At 44.7% G+C, this 23,523-nt stretch overlaps 1 protein-coding gene across 2 annotated transcripts in view; it reads left to right on the plus strand.

Annotated features, from left to right (window-relative positions):
* LOC307018883 (contactin-associated protein-like 2) overlaps nucleotides 1-18,907 on the plus strand; it is a 103,138-nt gene extending 84,231 nt beyond the window's left edge. For both annotated transcript variants that reach the window (XM_079649371.1, XM_079649370.1), the window contains exon 25: nucleotides 17,161-18,907. In XM_079649371.1, coding sequence (XP_079505497.1) covers nucleotides 17,161-17,360 — 200 coding nt within the window. In that variant the 3' untranslated portion in view covers nucleotides 17,361-18,907. The remainder of the gene's footprint in view (nucleotides 1-17,160) is intronic.
* The last annotated feature ends 4,616 nt before the right edge of the window (nucleotides 18,908-23,523 follow it).

The raw sequence follows: 23,523 nt of genomic DNA on the forward strand, positions 1-23,523 counted from the left end.
TTTGCAGCCGGCTTAATTAGCGAGCTCTGCAGGTTATTAACCGATAGGTTAAAACCAGCAGGCTTCTTGCAGCGAGACCTGGCGCTGCGGGCGCTGCCGCTGGGGGCACTCAGCCTGGAATACTGCTCATTCCCCCGTTCTGGCTTCTCTGTGATGCCATTGCCCTCCCCGCCACTGTGAGGCGAAAGGGCTGCGAGGAAGCCTCCACACGCTGCGTTTCACTCCAACTCTCATCATGAGGCACGTACACGCTCAGGGGATGGATGGAGGTGTGTGCAGTACTGCCCACATGAGGCGTTATAACGGCGCTCATGGGTTTATTAAGGCCGTGTGTACGAGGAGTATCTCGGACAGAGGAATGCCGCGAGCTCTGTAGTTTATTAACCAACAGGTTAAAACCAGGCTTCTGCAGCGAGCCCTGCTGTCTACTAATCAACAAATTAGTGGCAGCCGGATTAATTAGCGCGCTCTGAAATGTATTAACCGACAGGTTAAAACCAGGCTTTAGCAACGAGCCCTGCTAGCTATTAACCAACAGGTTATAGGCAGCTGGTTTACACAGGGCGTGAGGCAACCCCAGGTGGGCTTGGACCGAACGGGCTGCGCGGGGGCCTCCACACGCTGCGTCTTACTCCAACTCTCATCATGAGGCGCGTACACGCTCAGGGGATGGATGGAAGTGGGTGCAGTGCTGCCCACATGAGGCTTTATAACGGCGCTCATGGGTTTATTATGACCGTGTGTAGGAGGCGTATCTCGGACAGAGGAATGCCGCGAGCTCTGCAGGTTATTAACCGAGGTTAAAACGGGCAAGCTTCTGCAGCGAGCCCTGCTGGTAATCAACAGATTAGTGGCAACCGGCTTAATTAGCGAGCTCTGCAGTTAATTAACCGATAGGTTAAAACCAGCAGGCTTCTTGCAGCGAGCCGTGGCGCTGCGGGCGCTTCCACTGGGGGCACTCAGCCTGGAATACTGCTCATTCCCCCGTTCTGGCTTCTCTGTGATGTGCTGTAATGGTCGTCATGGTGACGAGCCACGCCATTGCCCTCGCCGCCGCTGCCCGTGAGGCGAAAGGGCTGCGAGGAAACCTCCACACGCTGCGTTTCACTCCGGCTGTCATCATGAGGCGTGTACACGCTCAGGGGATGAGTGGAGGTGTGTGCAGTGCTGTCCCCATGAGGCGTTATACCGGCGCTCATGAGTTATTATGACCGTGTGTAGGAGGCGTATCTCGGACAGAGGAATGCCGCGAGCTCTGCAGGTTTATTAACCGATAGGTTAAAACCAGCAGGCTTCTGCAGGGAGCCCTGCTGTCTACTTAATCAACAGAATAGTGGCAGCCGGCTTAATTACCGGCTCCGCTTCCTCGGAGGCTCTCGCGGAGCAGACCAGGAGCGGGGAGCTTCACTCCCCTTTGACTCGCCGCCGGGAGACCCTGTCTCTGGGGTGGCGGGGGAGCGGAGACGTGGGACGGAGCCCCTGCAGCCGCCGGGGCGGTTGCTGTGGGCGTCTCTCCGCTTGCGGCCTCCTGTGGCCGGCGTGGACGCCGCGGCTGCTGCGGGCGTTGGTGCCGCTGTGGCAGATCAGCCGACTGGAGCCAGCTGTACATGCTGGCGAATGCCGTCCACCTGTTCCGCGGCCGTCTTCATGGACTCGACCATGGCGTGGAACTGGGGTCCGAACAGCCCGTCCGGGCTGATTGGAGCGTCCAGTAGCACTTTTCTGGCCGTCTCCGTAACAGACGCCGCCGCGCTGGAGAGGGGGAAAGCATGTTCGGCCGCCAAGCTGGCACCCTGCTCCGACTCTGTCTCCCCCGTCCGGGGGAGAGGAGGGAGGGGAGAACCGAACGGTGAACCGTGGAGGGAGGCGGGGCAGGAGTTGCTTCGGACTCCTGCCCGGCACTCTGCCCCAGGGACACGAGGCCCCGTCCGCGGGCTCGTAAGCCTGGACGGGCCAATCGTCCTCCTCGGCCACAGCAGCAAGAGTGTCCGCTCTCCGCTTCCTGTCGCCCGAGGGGAGACGAGCGCAGTGCATGCTACCTGCTGGTTTAGAGCCGCGTACGCGTGCTCTGACCCCCGGCAGGATTCGCATACTGCTTTTATCTCTGCAGGTCATAACTCATTATGAACCCAGAGCCAGAGGGACAACCACGGACGCAGTTGTTGCTCATGATGATTCTCAATTGCTGTGCTTCAGTAACTGTGCTGGTTTGCTGAAAAAAAGAGGGAGCAGATTGCCGGGCCTCCTTCCTATTTATACCGGAAGGAGGCCCGAGGGTGGGGCCCACCTTGCTGGTGGGCGTGGACTACAAGTGTTTCAGTGCTGCGCGGGGGCGCAGGGGGATTACCCAATAGCGATAGCCTTAGAGGGCGAAGCCATATACGAAATAGAACAGCAAAAACACCCAAACCTACAAAACTATAAACGGGACATAACATGAGAATCGTGACATAACCCCCCCCTCAAGGGAAGGATTCCAGACGTCCCAAAAAAACAAAAGTCCAGCAGGGTGGGTGGAGGGGGTCTGGAGGACGGGTCTCGGGCGGACGGCCCGGGAGCAAGGCAGAGTTCAAAAAAGGGGAATTCGGGCGGACGGCCCGGGGGCAAGGCAGAGTTCAAAAAGGGGAATTCGGGCGGACGGCTCGGGGGCAAGGCAGAGTCCATTGAGGGAATCTCGGTCGGACGGCCAGGGGGAAAGGCAGAGTCCGAGGAGGGGTGAAGACCAGACAGCTCCGGAGGCCGGTCAGGAGCCGGTGTTGGCAAGATCCCCCATGGAAGAGGACACAGGACCGGCAGGACCCCCGGCAGGAGAGCAGTCGGCGGAATCCCCAACGCGACAGGACATGGAGTTGGCAGGACCCCCGGCAGAAGAGTAGTCTGCGGGACCTCCAACGGCACAGGACATGGGGTTGGCAGGACCCCCGGCAGAAGAGTAGTCTGCGGGACCTCCAACGGGACCAGACATGGAGTTGGCAGGACCCCCGGCAGAAGAGTAGTCTGCGGGACCTCCAACGGCACAGGACATGGGGTTGGCAGGACCCTCGGCAGAAGAGCAGTCTGCGGGACCTCCAACGGCTCAGGAAATGGGGTTGGCAGGACCCCCGGCAGAAGAGTAGTCTGCGGGACCTCCAACGGGACAAGACATGGAGTTGGCAGGACCCCCGGCAGAAGAGTAGTCTGCGGGACCTCCAACGGCACAGGACATGGGGTTGGCAGGACCCCCGGCAGAAGAGCAGTCTGCGGGACCTCCAACGGCACAGGACATGGGGTTGGCAGGACCCCCGGCAGAAAGGCAGTCTGCAGGACCTCCAACGACACTTGAGTGGGTTGGTTCGCCAACAGAACACGGGGAGCTGGCGTCGTACGGACAGCCAACAGGAGACGAGGTGCTGGAGTCGGCCGGTATGCCGACAGGACTCGGGGAGCTGGCGTCGGACGGACAGCCATCAGGACACGGGGAGCTGGCGTCGGACGGACAGTCAACCGGAGACGAGGTGCTGGAGTCGGCCGGTACGCCGACAGGACTCGGGGAGCTGGCGTCGGGACCATGGTTACTGGACCCGGCACTGAAGCCGGACCATGGCTGTAAGGTCCGGTTCTGGAGCCGGAAACATGGCTGTATGGGCCGGCACTGGACCCGGAAACATGGCTGTAAGGTCCGGTTCTGGGGCCGGAAACATGGCTGTACGGTCCGGTTCTGGAGCCGGAACCATGGCTGCTGGGCGCGGAGCGGAAGCCTGGACCCTGGCTGTGTAAGCCAGGTAATGGAGTATGGAAGCAAAGCTGCGTGGGCCGGTACTGGAGCACGGAGCCACGGCTGCTGGGTCTGGCGCTGGAGCCGGAACCATGGCTGTTGGGTTCGGAACCCTGGCCTTGCGTCTCTTAGGAGTTTTTTGGAGGCTTCGTGGACCCCCAAACTCCAGACCAGACCCCAAGAAAGGGTCAGAAAATGAGGATTGGCTCTCAGGGCTACGTGAAAAAATCCCAAGCCACTCGGGCAACAAGCTCCAGGGCCACGTATAAAAAATATACTCCAGAGAATATCCAAGACGTTCCGCCTGTAGCTTCAAAAGGTCTGCTGGGTCCATTTTAAGGTCGGTTCGTACTGTCACGGTTTGTGAAACAAGCAGGACCCAAATGCAGATATAAACTGAAAATTCCTTTATTTCAAGGCTATGATATATCTATACAATGACAAACAGAACACTCACCGCAGAACTAGTCAGGGAACAAGACGGAACCGACCAAGACAGGCAGAAAACCCAGAACTTAAATACACACAAGACTACTCACACAAAAAGACACAGGTGAGGAGGGAGGAGAAAACACAGGGGCCCAGGTGAACATAATCAGACAATTAGACACACCAGGGAAACTAATGACATGAGGAAAAACACAGGGAAAAGGACCAGACAATAACCCAAAGGAAAACATGACATGGAAAACAGCAAAAACACCCAAACCTACAAAACTATAAACGTGACATAACATGAGAATCGTGACACCCTGGGTAAAAACCACCAAACCGATTTCAAAACAGGTACGGGTGTTGTCAGCAGACAGCACAGCTACACTCAGAGACTGCTTTGACACTACAGACTGGGACATGTTCAAGCAGGTAGCCACATACAACCATCACACCAACATACAAGAATACACAGAGACAGTCACGGGCTACTTCACTAAATGCATTGACGATGTGACACAAAACAGAACCATCACCATCCGGGCCAACCAGAAGCCATAGCTGACAGGGGAGGTCCTCACGCTGGTGAAGGTCCGCAACATCGCCTTCAAAGCCTTCAGAGCTGGAGATCCAGCTGGGCTGAAAGCAGTCAGGGCTGACTTCAAAGCAGCCAGGGCTGACCTGGACCGTGGCATTAGGAAAGCAAAACAAAAATTCACCCGAAAAAGTACAGGACATTTCAAGGATAGCAGGGACTCACGGAGCCTGTGGCAGGCATAAGGACCCTAACAGACTACAAACCACCGCCACAGACCTGATACAGTAATACCTCCCTGCTCAACAACCTCAACGGCTTCTTTGCACGCTTTGAAGCACAGAACAACACACCTGCGCAGAAAACCACCCCCCCCCCCCCCCCCCCCCCCCCCCCACCGACGACCAAGCTTTGCATCTTTCACCAGCCAGTGTGAGGAGCACACTGTTGAGGATTAACCCCCGTAAGGCTGCAGGACCTGACAACATTCCTGGTCGTGTGCTGAAAGACTGCGTGGAAGAGCTCACAGATGTCCTCACAGACATTTTTAACATCTCCCTGAGCCAGGCTGTTGTTCCCTCGTGCTTCAAGGAAACCACCATCGTTCCAGTGCCAAAGAAGTAATCTCCATCCGGCTTCAACGACAACCGCCCCGTCGCACTAACTTCCACCATCATGAAGTGCTTTGAAAGGCTGGTCATGAAGCAGATCAAATCCACCCTCCCCCCATCGCTGGACCCGTTTCAGTTTGCCTACCGAGCTAAACGGTCCACAGAGGATGCAATCTCCTCCGCTCTCCACCCAGCCCTCACACACCTGGACACTAAGACTGACACTAACACTAAGGACCCATATGTCAGAAAGATATTCATAGACTTCAGCTCAGCATTCAACACCATCATCCCCCAGCAGCTTGTAAAAAAACTTACAGACCTGGGCCTCAGCCCCTCTCTCTGTAACTGGTTGCTGGACCTCCTAACAGAGAGACCACAAGCTGTACGGGTCAACAATAACACCTCAAACACCCTCATACTGAGTACGGGGGCACCCCAAGGATGTGTGCTCAGCCCCCCTTCTCTTCACTCTGCTGACCCACGACTGCAAACCCATCTTCAGCACCAACCACATCGTGAAGTTTGCAGATGACACTACTGTGGTGGGTCTCATCAGCAACAAAGATGAGACTAACTAGAGCAGGGGTGTCAAACTTATTTTCACAAAGGGCCACTCTGGGAAATTGGAATCACATTAAGGGCCGGACATATGCTTTACTGACATGCCTTTTTTATTCAATAAACAACATAAAAACATATCTTTCAATGTATTGTTGTATGTACTATATAGCCTTCCCATATATATTTAAACACATTGCTTGGCAATCATAGCATTTGGTAAAGCAAAATAATGCTTTCTGGCTAGCATACAGCCAACTCAGAACCTGTTGCACAGGCCTGAATATGACAACAATATGAAAACATTGTTGTGTTGAATAATAAACAAACACAAATCAACCTAATATAAAAGGACAAATATTGAACGTTGTCCCACATTTCAACAGATATCACAAGCCTTGATACAACAATTAAATGGTTGTGTGGAACATTGTATAAAAGTAAAACACATCTCAACATGTTGTCCCTTGCAGTCTGTCCCATTGGCATAACATCAGCTGCAAATAAAACCCCCAACATTTACATACTAACCTCACTGTCAAGCAAAACACACATTTAACCTAATTCACAGACCAGTACCATATGTACATTTATATATATATAAATATATATAGCCTTTTCACATTAGTTGGTCAAGATAAAGCCCAAACTAAGTCGACAAAAAACAAAATTTCTTAGCATCATAGCATTTAGTCAAGCAAAACAATGCCTTCTGAATACATTTGAACTGGTAGGCAGCCAACTCAGAGCAACCTCTTTCACAGGCCTGAATAGGACTATTTAAAAAAAGGTTATTTGGGACATTATATAAAAAGGTATGGCCTGATGTAAAAGCTAAATAATGAATAGTGAATGATCTTGCCCACATTCTACAACTCTCAAAAGGCTTGTTTTAAAGTCCTGAATATGGTTGTGTGGGACACTAAATAGTAAGCAAAAAAGTAACAGTAACAGATCTTTGATCATATTGTTAACACGTCCCATATAAACTGTAGCCTTCTGATTTGCAACCAGGTGCACATAAATGTCAACAAACGTACAAATAAACTTTTCAGTCAAGGAAAACTCACATGCAGCTAATTTCCCAGATTTGACACATCAATATTGGCATGCTATTTTAAGCCACCAGACACCTGACATCTTTTCTTTGATGCAAGTTCATCTATTCTTGGCTGAAAGTCCTGAGCTGTAGCCACTTTCAGAATGGAGCCAAGGTGTTTGTCTGTGAGTCGGGATCGGTGAGAAGACTTGTTGATCTTCATCAGAGAGAACATCTGCTCACACAAATATGTGCTCCCGAACATGCTCAGGACACGGGCACACAGAAGGCGGAGCTGTGGCATTGTGCTTGGGATGAATGTAGCAAACTCACCTGCCCCAACAGAGTCAAACTTGGCCTTTAGTGGCCCATTGCATTGTAGTTCTATTAGTTCTAACTGTAAGTTATCTGGGGCGCTTTCCACATCAACTGAAAATAGATTTGTAAAAAGGTCAAACCTGAATTTCTGGGTCTCAAAGTCGGAAAATCGCCTTTCGAATTCGGCTTTGAGTGTTTTCAGTTTTTCTGCGCATCTCTCATTCGGGAAAGCAGTGTTGAGGTTGTCTGCAACAGACTGACAGGTCGGGAAGTTAACATAGTTTCCCTGCTGCATTTGGTTCTCCCACAATCGCAGTTTTGTCCGAAAGGCTTTCACTGCATCGCGCATGTCCGTGATCAGCTGTTTGCGTCCCTGCAGTTTCACATTCAGTGCGTTGAGATGGTGCGTTATGTCACACATAAAAGCCAAGTCATGTATCCACTTTTCATCGGCCAGCTCGGGGACAGCTTTCCCCTTCATAGCCATGAAACTAGCAATATCCTCGCGCACCTCATAAAATCTGTGCAACACCTTGCCACGGCTTAACCAGCGTACTTCTGTGTGGTATGGCACATCTTCATACTCCGAATTTCTCTCCTCCAAAAGTGCCCTGAATTGGCGGTGGTTCAAGCCCCGTGCTCGGATGAAATTCACCGTTTTCGTAACCACTGTCATGACATGTTCCATACCTAGCACTTTTCCACACAGGGCCTCCTGATGAATAATGCAGTGGTAAGCAGTCAGCTCTCCTCCCGTCTCCTTCATCTTCTCTCGCACCTTTGCTACCAGTCCACTCCTTTGCCCACACATAGCAGGCGCCCCATCGGTCGTCAGCCCCACAAGTTTATTCCATGGTAAGCCGGTTCCACTGATGCACTCATCCACCTTTTTGAAAATATCCTCGCCGGTGGTTGTTCCGTGCATCGGTTTTAAGTCCAAAAGCTCCTCAGTAACAGACAACTGTGCATCCACTCCGCGGATGTAAATCGCCAGCTGAGCCGTGTCTGATATATCCGTACTTTCATCCACAGCAATTGAGTAGTTTACAAATTATTTTGCTTTATCTTTGAGCTGTGATTGCAAATCGTCAGAAAGCTCATCCACACGGCTGGCTATGGTATTTCTTGTCAGACTGACATTGGCAAAGTTTTGTTTATTGGCGGGGCAGACAATGTCACAAACTTTAAGCATACAGTTTTTTAGAAAGTCCCCCTCGGTGAATGGCTTCCCTGATTTAGCGATTTCCTCTGCTATGATGAAACTTGCCTTTACAGCTCCATCTGTTAAAGATTTGGCCCTATGAAACATATTTTGCTGTTGTTGCCTGCCTTTTTTGAGCTCCGTGACTTTCTGAAGCCTCTGTTCCCTGTCCATGGTGGCATATTGCTGCTGGTGGGCCGTCTCAAAATGACGACGCAAATTATATTCTTTGAACACGGCTTTTGTCTCATTGCAAATAAGACACACAGGCCTCTCTTTATACTCAGTAAAGAAGTATTCTATCTCCCACCTCTCTTGAAATAGCCTCCCTTCAACATCAATCTTCCTTTTTTTTGACATTCTCTGTGTTACTAGCTAACAGGTGCGGGCTAGCAGACCGTTAATGCTTCTGTGTTGGCTGCTACGTAGGCTCCGCAATTGGCCATAGGAATTGAGAGCATTCTGCCTGTGCCAATCAGGTACCAACAACGTAATTTGCGTAGCTTACGGCGTAGGCTCTTCGTGCCGCCAGAACAGTATCATACATTTAAGCGGGCCACATTGTATTGATGATATAAATTGATATGCGGGCCTGATCAAAATTGTAGACGGGCCGGATTCGGCCCGCGGGCCTTGAGTTTGACACATGTGAACTAGAGGAAGGAAGTGAACCAGCTGGCCCTGTGGTGCCTCACTACAGGACATATACAACACCCGCCTCACCCGCAAAGCACTCAGCATTGTGGGTGACTCCACCCACCCCTCCAACAGCCTCTTCAGCCTCCTGCCTTCAGCAAGAAGGTTCCGCAGCCTCAGCTCGGGCACCATCAGGCTGGGGAACAGCTTCCTCCACCAGGCGGTCAGGATGCTGAACTCTCTCCCCTCCCTACCTCCCTGTCTCCCCCCCTCTGACATCTCTCCCCTGAACTCTCCACCCTGCCTCCGACCTTTCTCCCCTGCCCCAAATGGTTCTGGACTCTAACCCACGCACGCACGCACGCACGCACGCACGCACACACACACACACACACACACACACACAAACACACACACAAAACCAACCTTCCTCATCCAGCACCAGTCACTTTTCTGACATCTCCGCTGAACACTTTAACATATTATTAACATTTTAAACTGTATACCCCGGTTATCTAGGCCTTTTTTGTTTTTTTGTTGTTGTTTGTCACACTGTAGGACACCGAGAAACGATATTTCGATATTTCTGGAAGTACAACATGTAGAATTCTTGACAATAAAGCTGACTTTGACTTTTGACTTTGACTAATGCTTTGAATGTATTGTGCAACTTGTTACACTAGAGGGGATGTTGAGCATGCGTTCTTACTGCTCTACATGCCACAGCTCTGCTAAATGGAGCGGAGTTGTAGGAGTCTACAGAGGGAAATTATGATTTATCTGCTGATATTGCATATTATTATTTCATTGGCCCTCTTTTTTTTTTTTGTTTCGGGTGAGGAGAAGGGAGGAAAGTTGTGAATTAAGGGAATGGAGGTAATCTGGCCAAATCGCAATCAGGGTTTGCTATATGACATTGTAAATTACGTTAAAATATGCATAACTAAGTCCACAAAGTATATTTGGTTTGATACATATGACTAGATGAATTGTTCTCTCATTAACGTATGCGGTCTTAACTCCAATCTAAAGATTACAAAATGTCTTGATTTCTTGAGTCGAAAAAAGGCTGATATTGCATTTCTTCAAGAAACTCACATATTAGCTGAAGATATACATACAATTGGGAATAGTATTTATAAAGTTGTGGCTTATTCATTTTCAAACAGTAAAACTAAAGGAGTAATCATTTTAATTCGCAATAACTTAAAATTACATATTGTTAACAAAGGTCAAGATCAAGATAGAAGAATTACATATCTTCAAGGAGTCATTTGCAATAGAAAGATAGCTTTGATCGCATGCTATGCACCTAACTCATATGAACCTACGTTCTTTGAATCACTTTCAAAAGTAATTTCCGAAATGACCAATTATGACATTATTATTGGTGGTGATATGAATGCTTTAATTAATCCATTGTTAGATAGATCAAGGAATACCAAAGCAATTCATCAGCTAACCTAGCATTAAGTACCATTAAAAATAATTATGCGTTGGTAGAGTTTACTTTCTTTTCTAAGAGGCTTCTTCCCAGCATGATGTTTCTGCAGATGTTTCAACAGATTTGAATTGCTGTTTTGGGCAGTAGATAGGATCTTTGACCCGCCAAGACACAACTTACATTTAACTAAAACGTTCTTTTCTTTGTGCTCGACAAAAGTGAAACAGTGAAAATACCTCCAGGCGGAGAAACTCGACTTGAGCTCTGCTACCGCCATGATAGTCTTGTTAGTAAACACAAACACGCCCACAGCGCGTCTCCGCGTGTGACACAGGAAGTATCTAAGTACATTTACTCAAGTTCTGAAAAAATAACGGAGTAACGCACCATGTAGTAACGGTAACTGAGTTACTGAATTTAAAAAATAACGCGTTAGAGTACTAGTTACTGCCAAAAATAACGGCGTTACAGTAACGCTTGTTTGTTGTTTTTATGTTTCATGTGGAACTAAATGATGCAGGTCTCCCTTGTAAATGAGATCGATGATCTCAAGGGACAAATCTGTCTAAATAAAGGTTTGAAATGAAATGAACACGTTACAGTAACGCGTTACAGTAACGCGTTAGTCCCAACACTGCTGGCAAGTAAACTCAGAAATAACGAGCAGCTTGCCCAAATATCCTCAATTACGAATAATGATGGCATTGTCATTTATGATCCAGTTCGTATTAATCATGAATTTGAACAGTTCTATAAACATTTATATACATCTCAACTACAGACATCAAAGGCAGAGTTAGAACATTTCTTTGTGGATCTGAATTTACCACATCTATCCCCTGAGGACATTGATTGCTTAGATTGTGAAATAACACTTAAAGAATTATCTGAAGCATTGGAAGACATGAACCTTGGCAAATCCCTTGGTATAGATGGTATCCCTTCGGAATTATATTCCCAGTTTGGCCTGATTTAGGACTAATATTATTGGAAATGATTCAGGTAGCACTTAAAGAAGGACATTTCCAAAAGGATACCAATACAGCTATAATTTCTCTCATACACAAGAAGAGAAAGACCCAAACTTATGCACAAGTTTTAGACCAATATCACTTATAAATTCAGAAATCAAACTTTATGCAAAAGTAATAGCTCGACGATTGGAGAAAGCCCTTCCAACATTAGTTCATTATGACCAAACAGGCTTTATGAAAAACCGATTCTTATCAGACAATATCAGGAGACTACCGCATGTTATTCATTTTGCAGCAGACATAACATCGCCTTGCGCCGTATTATCAGTTGATGCTGAAAAAGCTTTTGATAGGCTAGAATGGCCATTTTTGTGGCATACAATGCAAAGAATGGGTTTTGGGGCAAAATGTATGATTATGGTGAAGATCCTATATAATAATCCAAGTGCTATGGTTCTGACAGGCAATCAGTGGTCACCTAGATTTCCAATTCTACGTGGCACACGGCAAGGCTGCCCTGTCTCTGCGCTTCTGTTTGCAATTTCTCTAGAACCGCTTGCACAGAAAATAAGACTATCCAAAGAAGTAAAACATATAGTTGTAAAAGACACAGACCACAACATTTCGTTATATGCGGATGATCTACTACTGTACTTAGACGAGGTACCAACTACGCTTCCTAAGCTGTTAAATATTTTTACCCAATTTAGTTCAATATCTTGTTACAAGATCAATTTGAATAAATCATGTCTTTTACCCCTCAATAGTGCCATGGTTGAACTAAACTTAAATACAGAATTGCAGATCGTCCAACACTTTAAGTATTTGGGAATTGATATATATCCCTCATTAGACACAATAGTAGCAAAAATATACAAAAGAATATATACAACAAGTAAAGATGACCTAAAAAAAGTGGATTAATATAACAATTTCTTTAGCAGGACGAATTTCAACATACCCATTTTTCATAACCTGTTACTACATATTGGGAAAAAAGCAATCCAATTCTCACAATGGCAAACTCGAGGAATATATTATCTTTCTGACATAACCAACGACAACGGCTCGAGGTCCTTCCAAGAATTGAAAGACACGTATAATGTACCTGGCTCTTCTTTCTTTTTCTATTTGCAACTACGTACTGTCATGCGCACATATGGAGTTCCTTGGAATCAACCTCTGCCAACATATCAATTAGTTAAGTTCATATTAAGTCCAAACAGTGTGAGAGGCACTACTTCATATACAGGACTGTCTCAGAAAATTAGAATATTGTGATAAAGTTCTTTATTTTCTGTAATGCAATTAAAAAAACAAAAATGTCATACATTCTGGATTCATTACAAATCAACTGAAATATTGCAAGCCTTTTATTATTTTAATATTGCTGATTATGGCATACAGCTTAAGAAAACTCAAAAATCCTATCTCAAAAAATTAGAATAGTTCCTCAGACCAAGTAAAAAAAAAAGATTTATAACAGCAAAACACAATCAAACATTTGAAAATGTCCATTAATGCACTCAGTACTTGGTTGGGAATCATTTTGCACGGATTACTGCATCAATGCGCCGTGGCATGGAGGCAATCAGCCTGTGGCATTGCTGAGGTGTTATGGATGCCCAGGATGCTTCAATAGCGGCCTTTAGCTCATTAGCATTGTTGGGTCTGGTGTCTTTCAGCTTCTTCTTCACAATACCCCACATATTCTCTATGGGGTTCAGGTCAGGGGAATTTGCAGGCCAATCGAGGACAGTAATGCCATGGTCAGTACACCAGTTACTGGTGGTTTTGGCACTGTGGGCAGGTGCCAGATCATGCTGGAAAATGAATTCCTCATCTCCATAGAGCTTTTCAGCAGACGGAAGCATGTAGTGCTCTAAAATCTCTTGGTACACAGCTGCATTTACTCTGGGCTTGATGAAACACAGTGGACCAACACCAGCAGCTGACATGGCTCCCCAAACCATCGCTGACTGTGGGAACTTCACACTGGATTTCAAGCAACTTGGATTTTGCTCCTCTCCAGCCTTTCTCCAGACTCTGGCGCCTTGACTTCCAAATGAAATACAAAACTTGCTTTCGTCTGAAAAGAGGACTTTGGACCACTGTGCAACTGTCCAGTGCTTCTTTTCCTTAGCCCAAGTCAGACGCCTCTTCCGTTGTCTTGAGTTCAGAAGTGGCTTGACCATGGGAATACGGCTATTGTAGCCCATTTCCCGGACACGTCTGTGAACAGTGACTTTTGATACCTGGACTCCAGCTTCAGTCCACTGTCTTTGAAGCTCCCCCAAATTCTGGAAGCGACTCTTCTTCACAATGCTGTTAAGGCTGCGGTCATCTCTCTTGGTTGTGCAGCGTTTCCTGCCACATTTCCCCCTTCCAACAGACTTTTTGTGGATGTGCTTTGAAACTGCACTCTGTGAACAGCTTGCTCTTTGAGACATTTCTTTTTGTGTCTTACCCTCCTGATGGAGGGTGTCAATGACGGTCCTCTGGACAGCAGTCAGATCAGCAGTCTTCCCCATACTTGTGATTTAGTTTACTGAACCAAGCTGAGTGTTTTTCAAGGCTCAGGAAACCCTTGCAGGTGTTTCGAGTTAATTAGACGATTCAAGTGATTCGTTGAACACCCTACTAGTATACTTTTTCATGATATTCTAATATTTAGAGATAGGATATTTGAGTTTTCTTAAGCTGTATGCCATAATCAGCAATATTAAAATAATAAAAGGCTTGCAATATTTCAGTTGATTTGTAATGAATCCAGAATGTATGACATTTTTGTTTTTTTAATTGCATTACAGAAAATAAAGAACTTTATCACAATATTCTAATTTTCTGAGACAGTCCTGTATATATAAAAAACTGCAAGATAAATTAACCGGATATATTGGCATCTCTGCAGTATGGAACGCAGATCTAAAAAATTATACGCAGACTATTAATTGGAAGAGAATTGATGCAGTATAAAATGATACACAGATATTACCTGTCAACCAGAAAATGCTGTCAATTAAGGATGATTCCAAGCCCCATATGCCTTCTCTGTAACCAAAAGACTATTGGCACATATGTACAGATGGTTTATAAATGTACTGCAGTAAGAACGTTCTGGAAACAGGTTATTGACATTGTATCTGAGATTATTGGAGTTCACATACCCTGTCTCCCAAATATTGTATTGTTGAATGATGATTCTTCTCTTGACCTACAGAAACATCAGAAAAGGGTGCTTTTTGCTGGTCTAACAGCAGCCAAAAAAATAATAGCAATACGATGATAACCCCCACATACTTTATTTATTAAGCAATGGATATCATCCTTCCATGACCTACTAATCTCAGAGCTGTCAATCGCTTCTGCTAATAAGGCTAAGGGGGAAACATTAGAGGCTATTCAAAGAGCTGCTGATCGGGTAATATCATTCATGTAAATTATGATTGTACATATACCTATATACCTTGGTGCAATTGTAGATTATTAAGAGTTAATCACAATTCAGCTTAAACAAATGAAATGTTATGTGGGAAAAAAAAGGTATGAATGTATTTTATGTGGATAAATTGTTATGCTATAAATTGTTATGCTATAATATAAATAATATATATAATATATAGATGAACTCAGACGATTGCTAAAAAATATCAGGTAGGATTTTCTGTGAAATGGCAAGATGGGTGGGAAGAGGGGGGGACGGGGTGGCATGAGAAAGGGATTCCCTATATTTTTTCTTTCTTTGTCTTTTCTTTTTCTTTTTGTATTGTCTATATTGTCTATATAATTTGTATCTGTATAAGTCCCTTTTGTGAGGGCAAAAAAAAAGCAACAATAAAAATTTGGTCACAAAAAAAAAAAAAGGAAGGTCTTAAGCGCACTCTTAAAAACGGATAGGGTGTCTGCCGCCCGAACACAAACTGGAAGCTGATTCCACAAAAGTGGAGCTTGATAAGAAAAGGCTCTGGCTCCCATTGTACTTTTAGAGACTCTAGGAACAACCAACAACCCTGCATTCTTGGAACGCAATGCCCTAGTAGGAGAGTAGGGTATAATTAGTTCTTTAAGGTAAGATGGCGCCTGCCCATTAAGGGCTTTGTAGGCGAGAAGAAGAATTTTAAATGATATCCTGTGTTCTATAGGGAGCCAGTGTAAGGCAGCCAGAACAGGAGTAATGTGGTCCCTTTTCCTAACTCTGGTTAGTACACAAGCTGCAGCATTTTGAATCAGCTGAAGCGACTTAACTGACTTCTTGGTACTCCCTGATAATAAAGAGTTACAATAATCCAGCCTTGAAGTAACACATGCATGGACTAGTTTCTCTGCATCGTTTTGAGGCAAGATATGCCTGATTTTTGCAATGTTACGTAGATGAAAGAAAGCGGTCCGTGAGATTAGTTTTGTGTGGGCGTTAAAGGATAAATCCTGATCAAATATAACACCAAGATTCCTTACAGTCTCAGTGAAGGCCAAATTAATGCCATCCAGAGTTAGTGTATCTTTAGATTGTTTCCTAGATTCTTGGTGGTCAAGAACAATAACAGTTTTGTCCGTGTTTAAAAATCCAAGTTTATAAGTCCTTGAGGCAATTTTGAATTTGATTGAGAGTATCATGCCAAATGAAACGAGATTCTTCAAGCTTAGTGGAACGCCATATCCTTTCAAGTTGTCTCTTGAAGACTTTTGCTTTATTTTGCGGGTTTCGGCGTTATGCCATGGAGCTAGTCTATGTTGTTTTACTTTCTTCTTTTTCAAAGGAGCAAGTGCAACTACATGATCAAATTTGGATGGTGAAAATGTTGTATAAGTTTCCTCCCCTACATGCAGACATGCTATCGAGTTAAGAGTTGATGGAATCTCTTCCTTAAATTTGGCTATAGCACTAACAGAAATATTTTGTACTGCAGGAACTTTTGACTAATGGTTTGTAGTCTAGTAACACAAATTCAAAAGTTACAAAAAAATGGTTGGATAAAGCAGGATTATGCGGTTCGACTAATAGTTGCTCATTTCAATACGATAAGTCAGAACAAGGTCGAGAGTGTGATTATAATAATAATACATTACAATTATATAGCGCTTTTCCTGGTGCTCAAAACGTGTATAACAGTGGGTTGGGTTATTTACACTTTTACTGAAACCAACAGAATCTAATACAGAGTTAAATGCAACAGAAAGACTATTTGTATCATCGTCAACATCAATATTAAAGTCACCTACGATAATACCAAAGTTGATAAAAACTCAGAGAATTCTGAATAAGGACCTTATTCAGAATTCTCTGAATAAGGACCAGTGTACATGTTGTACACTGTAACAAATAAGATTTATTGCAATGTTTTCCAGGTCTGAAAAACAAGGCTTTCAAAGGAGGTATAATTTAATTTATTATTGATAAATAAACTTGAGTCAAAGATGGCTGCAACTCCACCTCCTCGGCCTGTGAAATGGTTATGTAAATATGTGTGTTATCTGCATAGCTTTGATAACTTATTTTATGATTTTTATATTTTATTTGTTATTATCTGAGCCAGTGGTAGCATGTAGATGTTAAAGAAAGAGGCCCCAAGATTGAGCCTTGAGGAACCCCATATGTCATATGTGTCAGTTGTTAGTACATGTTAGTAATAGTGCCCCTTTCTGTTTTGACTCTAGGCATCATCTCCATCGTGATCTTCACTGTCCTCTGCATCATGGTGTTTGTGATCCGTCACATGTTCCGCCACAAAGGTTCCTACCACACCAACGAGGCCAAGGGGGCGGAGTCAGCAGACTGTGCTGACGCAGCGATCATCGTCAACGACCCGGCCTTCACTGAAACCATCGACGAGAGCAAGAAGGAGTGGTTCATCTGAGCCGCCCTCACCATGGACATATGACATTAGGATGTATGTAGTTTTTTAAGCATAGGTAGTAGTGGTGAGGGCCCCACCTGTGGACCCTCCAGGATGTGCCAAGTTGGTTGGTGGTTTATTTAAACAATGATGGACACCATGGCATCACAGCATGGGTATTAAAGCACAGGGCTGCCTGCTAAGTGTGACAGGACCACAGCCTCAGGTGGTGAAGATGAGAGGGACTGTGCTCATTAGCTTTTATTTGAGTCTTTATTTGTATCACTGTTTATTTCATTTTGTTAAATAATTGATCTTATTTCATTTTTTGTTTTTCTTTTTTGTTTTCATAATTAGTTTTACTTTGTTTAAGTGTATTTATTTTTTCCAGATTAAGATCTTCTATGCCTTGTGGGTATATAAGAAAAATAATGACATTTATTGTAATGATCATTCATCCCAATCTCATTGTCTTAATCTTTTAATTTTAAATGTATTTCAGTTAAGTGAATTTCTGACTGAAGCGTTTGTGTGTGTGTGTGTGTGTGTGTGTGTGTGTGTGTGGGGGGGGGGGGTTCTGCACTTGTCAGCCTATCTATACAGGAGATGTAGCCATGACTTTAGACTAAGAACGGAAAGGAAATGTCACATTTCTATTTATTTTGCTATTTATTGATTCTCTTATGATTGCATATGTTATTTTACTGTTACTGCTGCCAAATTAGTTGAGGGGTTGACCTTGAACTGAGTCCTGTCCACTGAGCTCCACTCATGGTTTTTACTTTGTATTAGCAAGACCAGTACGTGATAATGCTAAAAAGCTTTAGACCATGTGCTTTAAGACTTTTATTTAAGGAACAATAACAACTTTTGAGGAATCTTCTGGAGTGGTATCTGACTAAGAGTTTAACTCAGTGCATCCTGTGCAGAGACAGTTGAGGAGGGATTTAGTGTATAGACATAAAGCAGGAGGAATCACTTGACTCATTCTATGCTGTTACCGATCAGACAGAGGCGGAACCTGACACTATGGGGACAGGACTTTTGCATTTTCAACTTAGTATTTTGGAAGAATTTAGCAGTGTTATTGATATTGATTTATTTAGTCTTAGTTAATTAGTGGTCATAGTATGTGTGTCTGAGGGTGGTTAGCAACACAAACTCTTCAAGTGGCTTGAAAGGACTCTTAAGTTCACAGTTCTTCTCAAATCTGTCCTTTAAAGACGATGTCTTTGTTCTTTGAGAAGTAGGGAGGTTCTATGGAAAATAATGTATGTTGCCCACATACAAAACTATGGCATACATCCTGACAATTGATTGTATTGCATTTGTATTCCTTTAACTGCACTGCAGTGTAATGGCATGCTGTTTGACACTGAATGACACATATTTCTGTTTGATAAGCCGCTGTGGCATGTCATTGCTTTTGTCTCATGTTATATGTAAATCACTTTGCTAAACTGTACTTCTTTCATAGCTGATTTCTCATCATTTGTGCTTTTCTCATTGTCGTGAAACATGTGATGCTTCCTATTGGGAAAACCAGTAAAATATGAGTCAAAATCACACACTGGCTGTTGTTAGTGTTTTTGACCAAACACATCTGGATCCAGGTGTTCAGCTTCTGGAAGATGCCGAACCCCTACCTTTCGACTGAAAATCCTACTGTATACTTCAGGAAATAAAACATTATCAGTATGGAGATGTTGGCGCTGGGAGTATAGGTCCTCCATGGATGGCAGCTCCGTCCTGGTGATGTGCTGTGTAGTTTTCACCAACATCTGTAAAGCCTTACGATTGAGGGCGGTGCAGCTGCCGTACCAGGTGGTGATGCAGCCAGTCAGGATACTCTCTATCAGAGGTGGGACCAAGTAATTGTTTTGTAAGTCACAAGTAAGTCTCAAGTCTTTGGACTTAAATCACAAGTAAGTCACAAATCTTTGGACTTAAATCACAAGTAATGGCGCCTCGCTCGGTCTCGCTTTGTACGGCTAGGCCTCATTAGGCCTTGTTAGGACTGGCTCACTTTATGCTGCGTTTCCATTACGTAGCTGGGGCAGTAACTATAGTTACGCAGTGTAGGCGGAGCCGTGACGTCATCTTCAATGAGAACCACAGAAAAACAACCGTTAGCTGTTAGCACTCAAGCTCACAGCTCCTCATATCTGTTCAGAAACTAGACAAAAGTTAAACAAGTACAAACCACAGACTGTCTGTGTTATGACGAATACAGTCACTGGTTTATTTATGGCTGTAGGCCGTTGTGAGTGTGGACGGTCGGAGCATATACAACGTTAGCTTAGCCAATCTCCATTCAGAAAACACACATTTTAAAAGGTTTTTTGCCTGCAGTCTGTCTGCAGACTTATCAAAGCATTAACTCATGGTTTTTACTAATCGGTATCAGTATGTTGTTACTTCCGCATCATTTTGAAACGTGTATTACAATTAAATCACGGTCAAATATGTTCATTCTGTTGTAGTTTTAGCCCCCTTGCCAGCGATTCTCTCTCTAGTTTAGCATACTCAGCCCGACTCAGCCTGGTTGTTGGCCTGGAAAGAACCTCGATTTTTTTGGGGCCAGAAAACTCTGAAATAGCACCCGCTAGCCAGAACTACGCCAAGTGGAAACGCAACCAAAAATGGGCCGGGCACGGCACGCTTAAAGCGAGCTCCGCGCTGTAGTGGAAATGCGCCATAAGTCTCAAGTCTTTGTACACAAGTCACAGGTAAGTCTCAAGTCTTGGGACTCAAGTCACAAGTAACTCTCAAGTCTTGGGACTTAACCTGTTGAACCCCATCCCCCCGCCTCCGGGGGGCGGAAAAACGCATCATCTGCAGGAAACAGCGTCTGAGGGCTTCTTAATATTTAATAAACTATGAATGTTTCATGTCAATGTAACGGGAAGAAACTCAGCTAACTTGATGATATGAATCATTTTTAGCAAAAAAAAACAAGGCTAACGCTGAGTCTCTGAATTAGCCCTGAGAGAAAAAATGCTAACGCCGTTAGCGCAGAAAACCCGGTATAACACCCTTATTACCGTAACTGCACATCCAACATATCACTCCATGATCAGAACTCGCGACATTATAAACAAAAACAGACATCACAACACGTGGCATTAGGTAGCAAACACGGCAATATGTCTTACCTTTGTCGTTGTCTGATCAAAAGTTGTCTTCAATGGCATTAAAACGATAAAACAATGCTGAAGTTAATCCATAGGTTAATCCAATGTGTCTGTGTCCCTTTGAAATGATTTCTGTAGCAATAAAAAGCAATAAAACTAGTTTTAAATGTTCAGATTTCAGAGCGTAAAACAGCTTTCGTTTTGGGCAAACTGCGTGCGCATAGCCCCCACTTTTCAATGGTAATGTTGGTGTGTATGTGGAAATTCCCCTTCGATTCTATTGGCTCTAACGGTTAAAAAGATATATCAAACAAAATCGACCAATGGGTTCCAGAGAAACGGCAAAAACGCCTATTTCCACCCAAATGACCCCAGAGGTGGAGTTTTTTTTCCTAAACCTCTCTAAAAAGGTAAAATGTCACTTGTTTTGCACCAATCTTGATACAGGGTACTATAGGGTATATGTTGTACTTTGGATTCCTAAAGCTTTTAGTCTACCATCCATCATTCAAGGCTGGTTTTCACTATAAGTAAAAATAATTGTTGAACGGACACTATAATTTACAGTTTTTTACTATGTTCAATCTGAATTTTATTTAAAATAAAAAACATCTATATTGATTCTGACTTTTCTACATCCAACTCACAGGTTTATCATTACTTTGAGCAAAAAGATTATTCATTTTCCCCTTTTAGAAGTGTAGTTATGGTCATTTGTTCTGGAAATGTCATTTTCGAGCCTGAGACCTGAAACCAGGCTTGGGGCTTAACAGGTTAAATCACAAGTGAGTCTCAAGTCTTTGGACTCAAGTCACAAGTAAGTCACAAGTAACTCTCAAGTCTTTGGACTAAAGTCCTGAGTCAAGTCCCAAGTCACGATGGACAAGTCCAGTCAAGTCCAAGCCCTAAACTTTGAAAACCGACAACTCATTATGTCCTTTCACCAAAACAGAATATAATATATAAAATTTAAACAAATCATGAATCATGTATTTATTTCTCAAACAAGTTGCTCCTGAATGCAAACATTAAAGAGTACCATAACAATAATAACTCAATCAATAAGTGGATAGTGTAAGCTGTGATCGTTATTCTCGCGTCTAGGAGAGAAGCTTTAAAAAGGAGACTAAATGGAGTCTCTGAGAAGGTTCAATTGGGTACTTTAATTAAAAAAGGCACGGGTATGTTACAAGCAGGATATTGTTCAGTCAGAAAAACAGCTGTGATCTGGTCCTCGTCAGCGGCGCCGGATTCATTTCAGAAGTGGGGGGGCCAAAAAGTGTGTGTGTGTGTATGTGAAAGAAATGCTAAATCTACAGTGGTAATCAGTCCGCCAGTGCCTCCGCCAGGGCGGAGTGGTAATCACTCCGCCTCTCTGGCTACAGGAGGTAATGCAATTCATGAAACTTATTTCAAGAAATTCAAGAAATTGACATAAATTATTTATTCAACCGATGAACAATAGTTGTAATACAGTTACGAAAAGGACGAAGAGCCACTCGAACTGGCCTGGCTGGGGCGTAATATGAACTGTATAATAAAATAGGTCTTCCAATGAAACTATTGGTTAATAACACCTAACACAAGCTGTGATGTCATGTAATCAAAATCACATGACTCAAATGTCCAATCACAGGTGAGGGTGGAGGCGGAGCACCCTTCAAACAAATGTCCGACATTAGGCTAAAGCTAAAGAACATTTCCACGTGGCTAAATCTACACAATCTTCCTAGATTTTGCCGAAGTAAACCTCCCTTCGCTCACTGGCAAAGCAGAAGCTCCGGAGCACTTTTTTGAGGTCCAGGCCGTCGGTCAAATCTTTGTGGATGTGGAGGAAGAGAAGGTGATTTAAGCGGCGCTCGGACATTGTTGAACGGAGGAACGTCTTCAACCGACGGAGGCTGGAGAAGCTCCGCTCAGCTGTTGCATTTGACATTGGCACAGTCAAATACAGCCGTAGAAGTATATCCACTTCACTGAAGAGGGATTGCGTGCCTCGTCCCTGTGCCGCCAGCATGTCGGTGATTGTGGACACCTTTGTCACCTGCATGATGGGTCTTTCAGCGGCGGAACTACTGTTGTGTGCCTGCAAAACTGCTGGAAACAGTGACAACTGGGTGGACAGCCGTTCCATGTCAATATCACCTGTGTACATGTCGACCAGATTTTGGGGGATGTTGATGCTGCCGAAACCAGGGGGACTGTTTACTGCTGTGAGGAGTACCTGCTCCATACTCATCAGCAGCTGCAGAGTGGGTTGGTTAAACCTGCGAGTCAGCTCAGAAGTGAGCAGGTCAACTACCTCAAAAAACTGGCTCCTGAAGTAGTCCTCTGGATTTTCCCACTGATGAGACGCATCCCCATCATCATAACGGCGTGGAGCGCGCCGCCTTGGAGGAAGAGCCGGGGCCTGGACCAGGTCGCTCATGTTCGTTCTTTGGGCCTCTTCAAAGATGCTGTGGAATGCCTCTGTGGACCTCAGGTTTGTGTAGTGTGTCTGGAGCATCTGCACTGCTGACTTAACTGTCTCTGCTGAGAGGTCTTTGGACTGGAGCACCCGAGCCACCTCTTCCGCAGAAGAAAACAGTGTAAGACACACTTTCAATCCGAAGAACACACTAAATTGAGTCATCAATGCCTGCAGCCCTGGTGCCTTCTTGCTTGCTTCTGTGTTCCCCCCCATTCGGATTATTTCATCCAACGTGTCGTAGACGGCTTCATAATTCGCAAGCAGGGATTTTATTGCACTGCCTCTGGCTGTCCAGCGAGTGGGGCAGAGCGGTGTGAGGCCACTGACAGTAGGAGAGGCAGCAGCTGCAGCATCCCTAATGGTATTAAAGATGGCAAGTCGTTTTGGTGAGTTGTTGATGACCTCATGTATGTCGTGAACTAAACTGAAGGCACCACGTACCATGTTGCACTTTGAAGCAGCTTCCTGGAGTATGAGGTTTAAGCTGTGATTAGTGCAATGCATTGAGATTGCTTTGGGATTGATGTCTTTAAAACGTTTGGCCACACCTGACATTTGTCCCTGTAGAACAGATGCGCCA

This window comes from Notothenia rossii, assembly GCF_949606895.1.
Source record: "Notothenia rossii genome assembly, chromosome: 9".
Classification (NCBI taxonomy): Eukaryota; Metazoa; Chordata; class Actinopteri; order Perciformes; family Nototheniidae; genus Notothenia; species Notothenia rossii.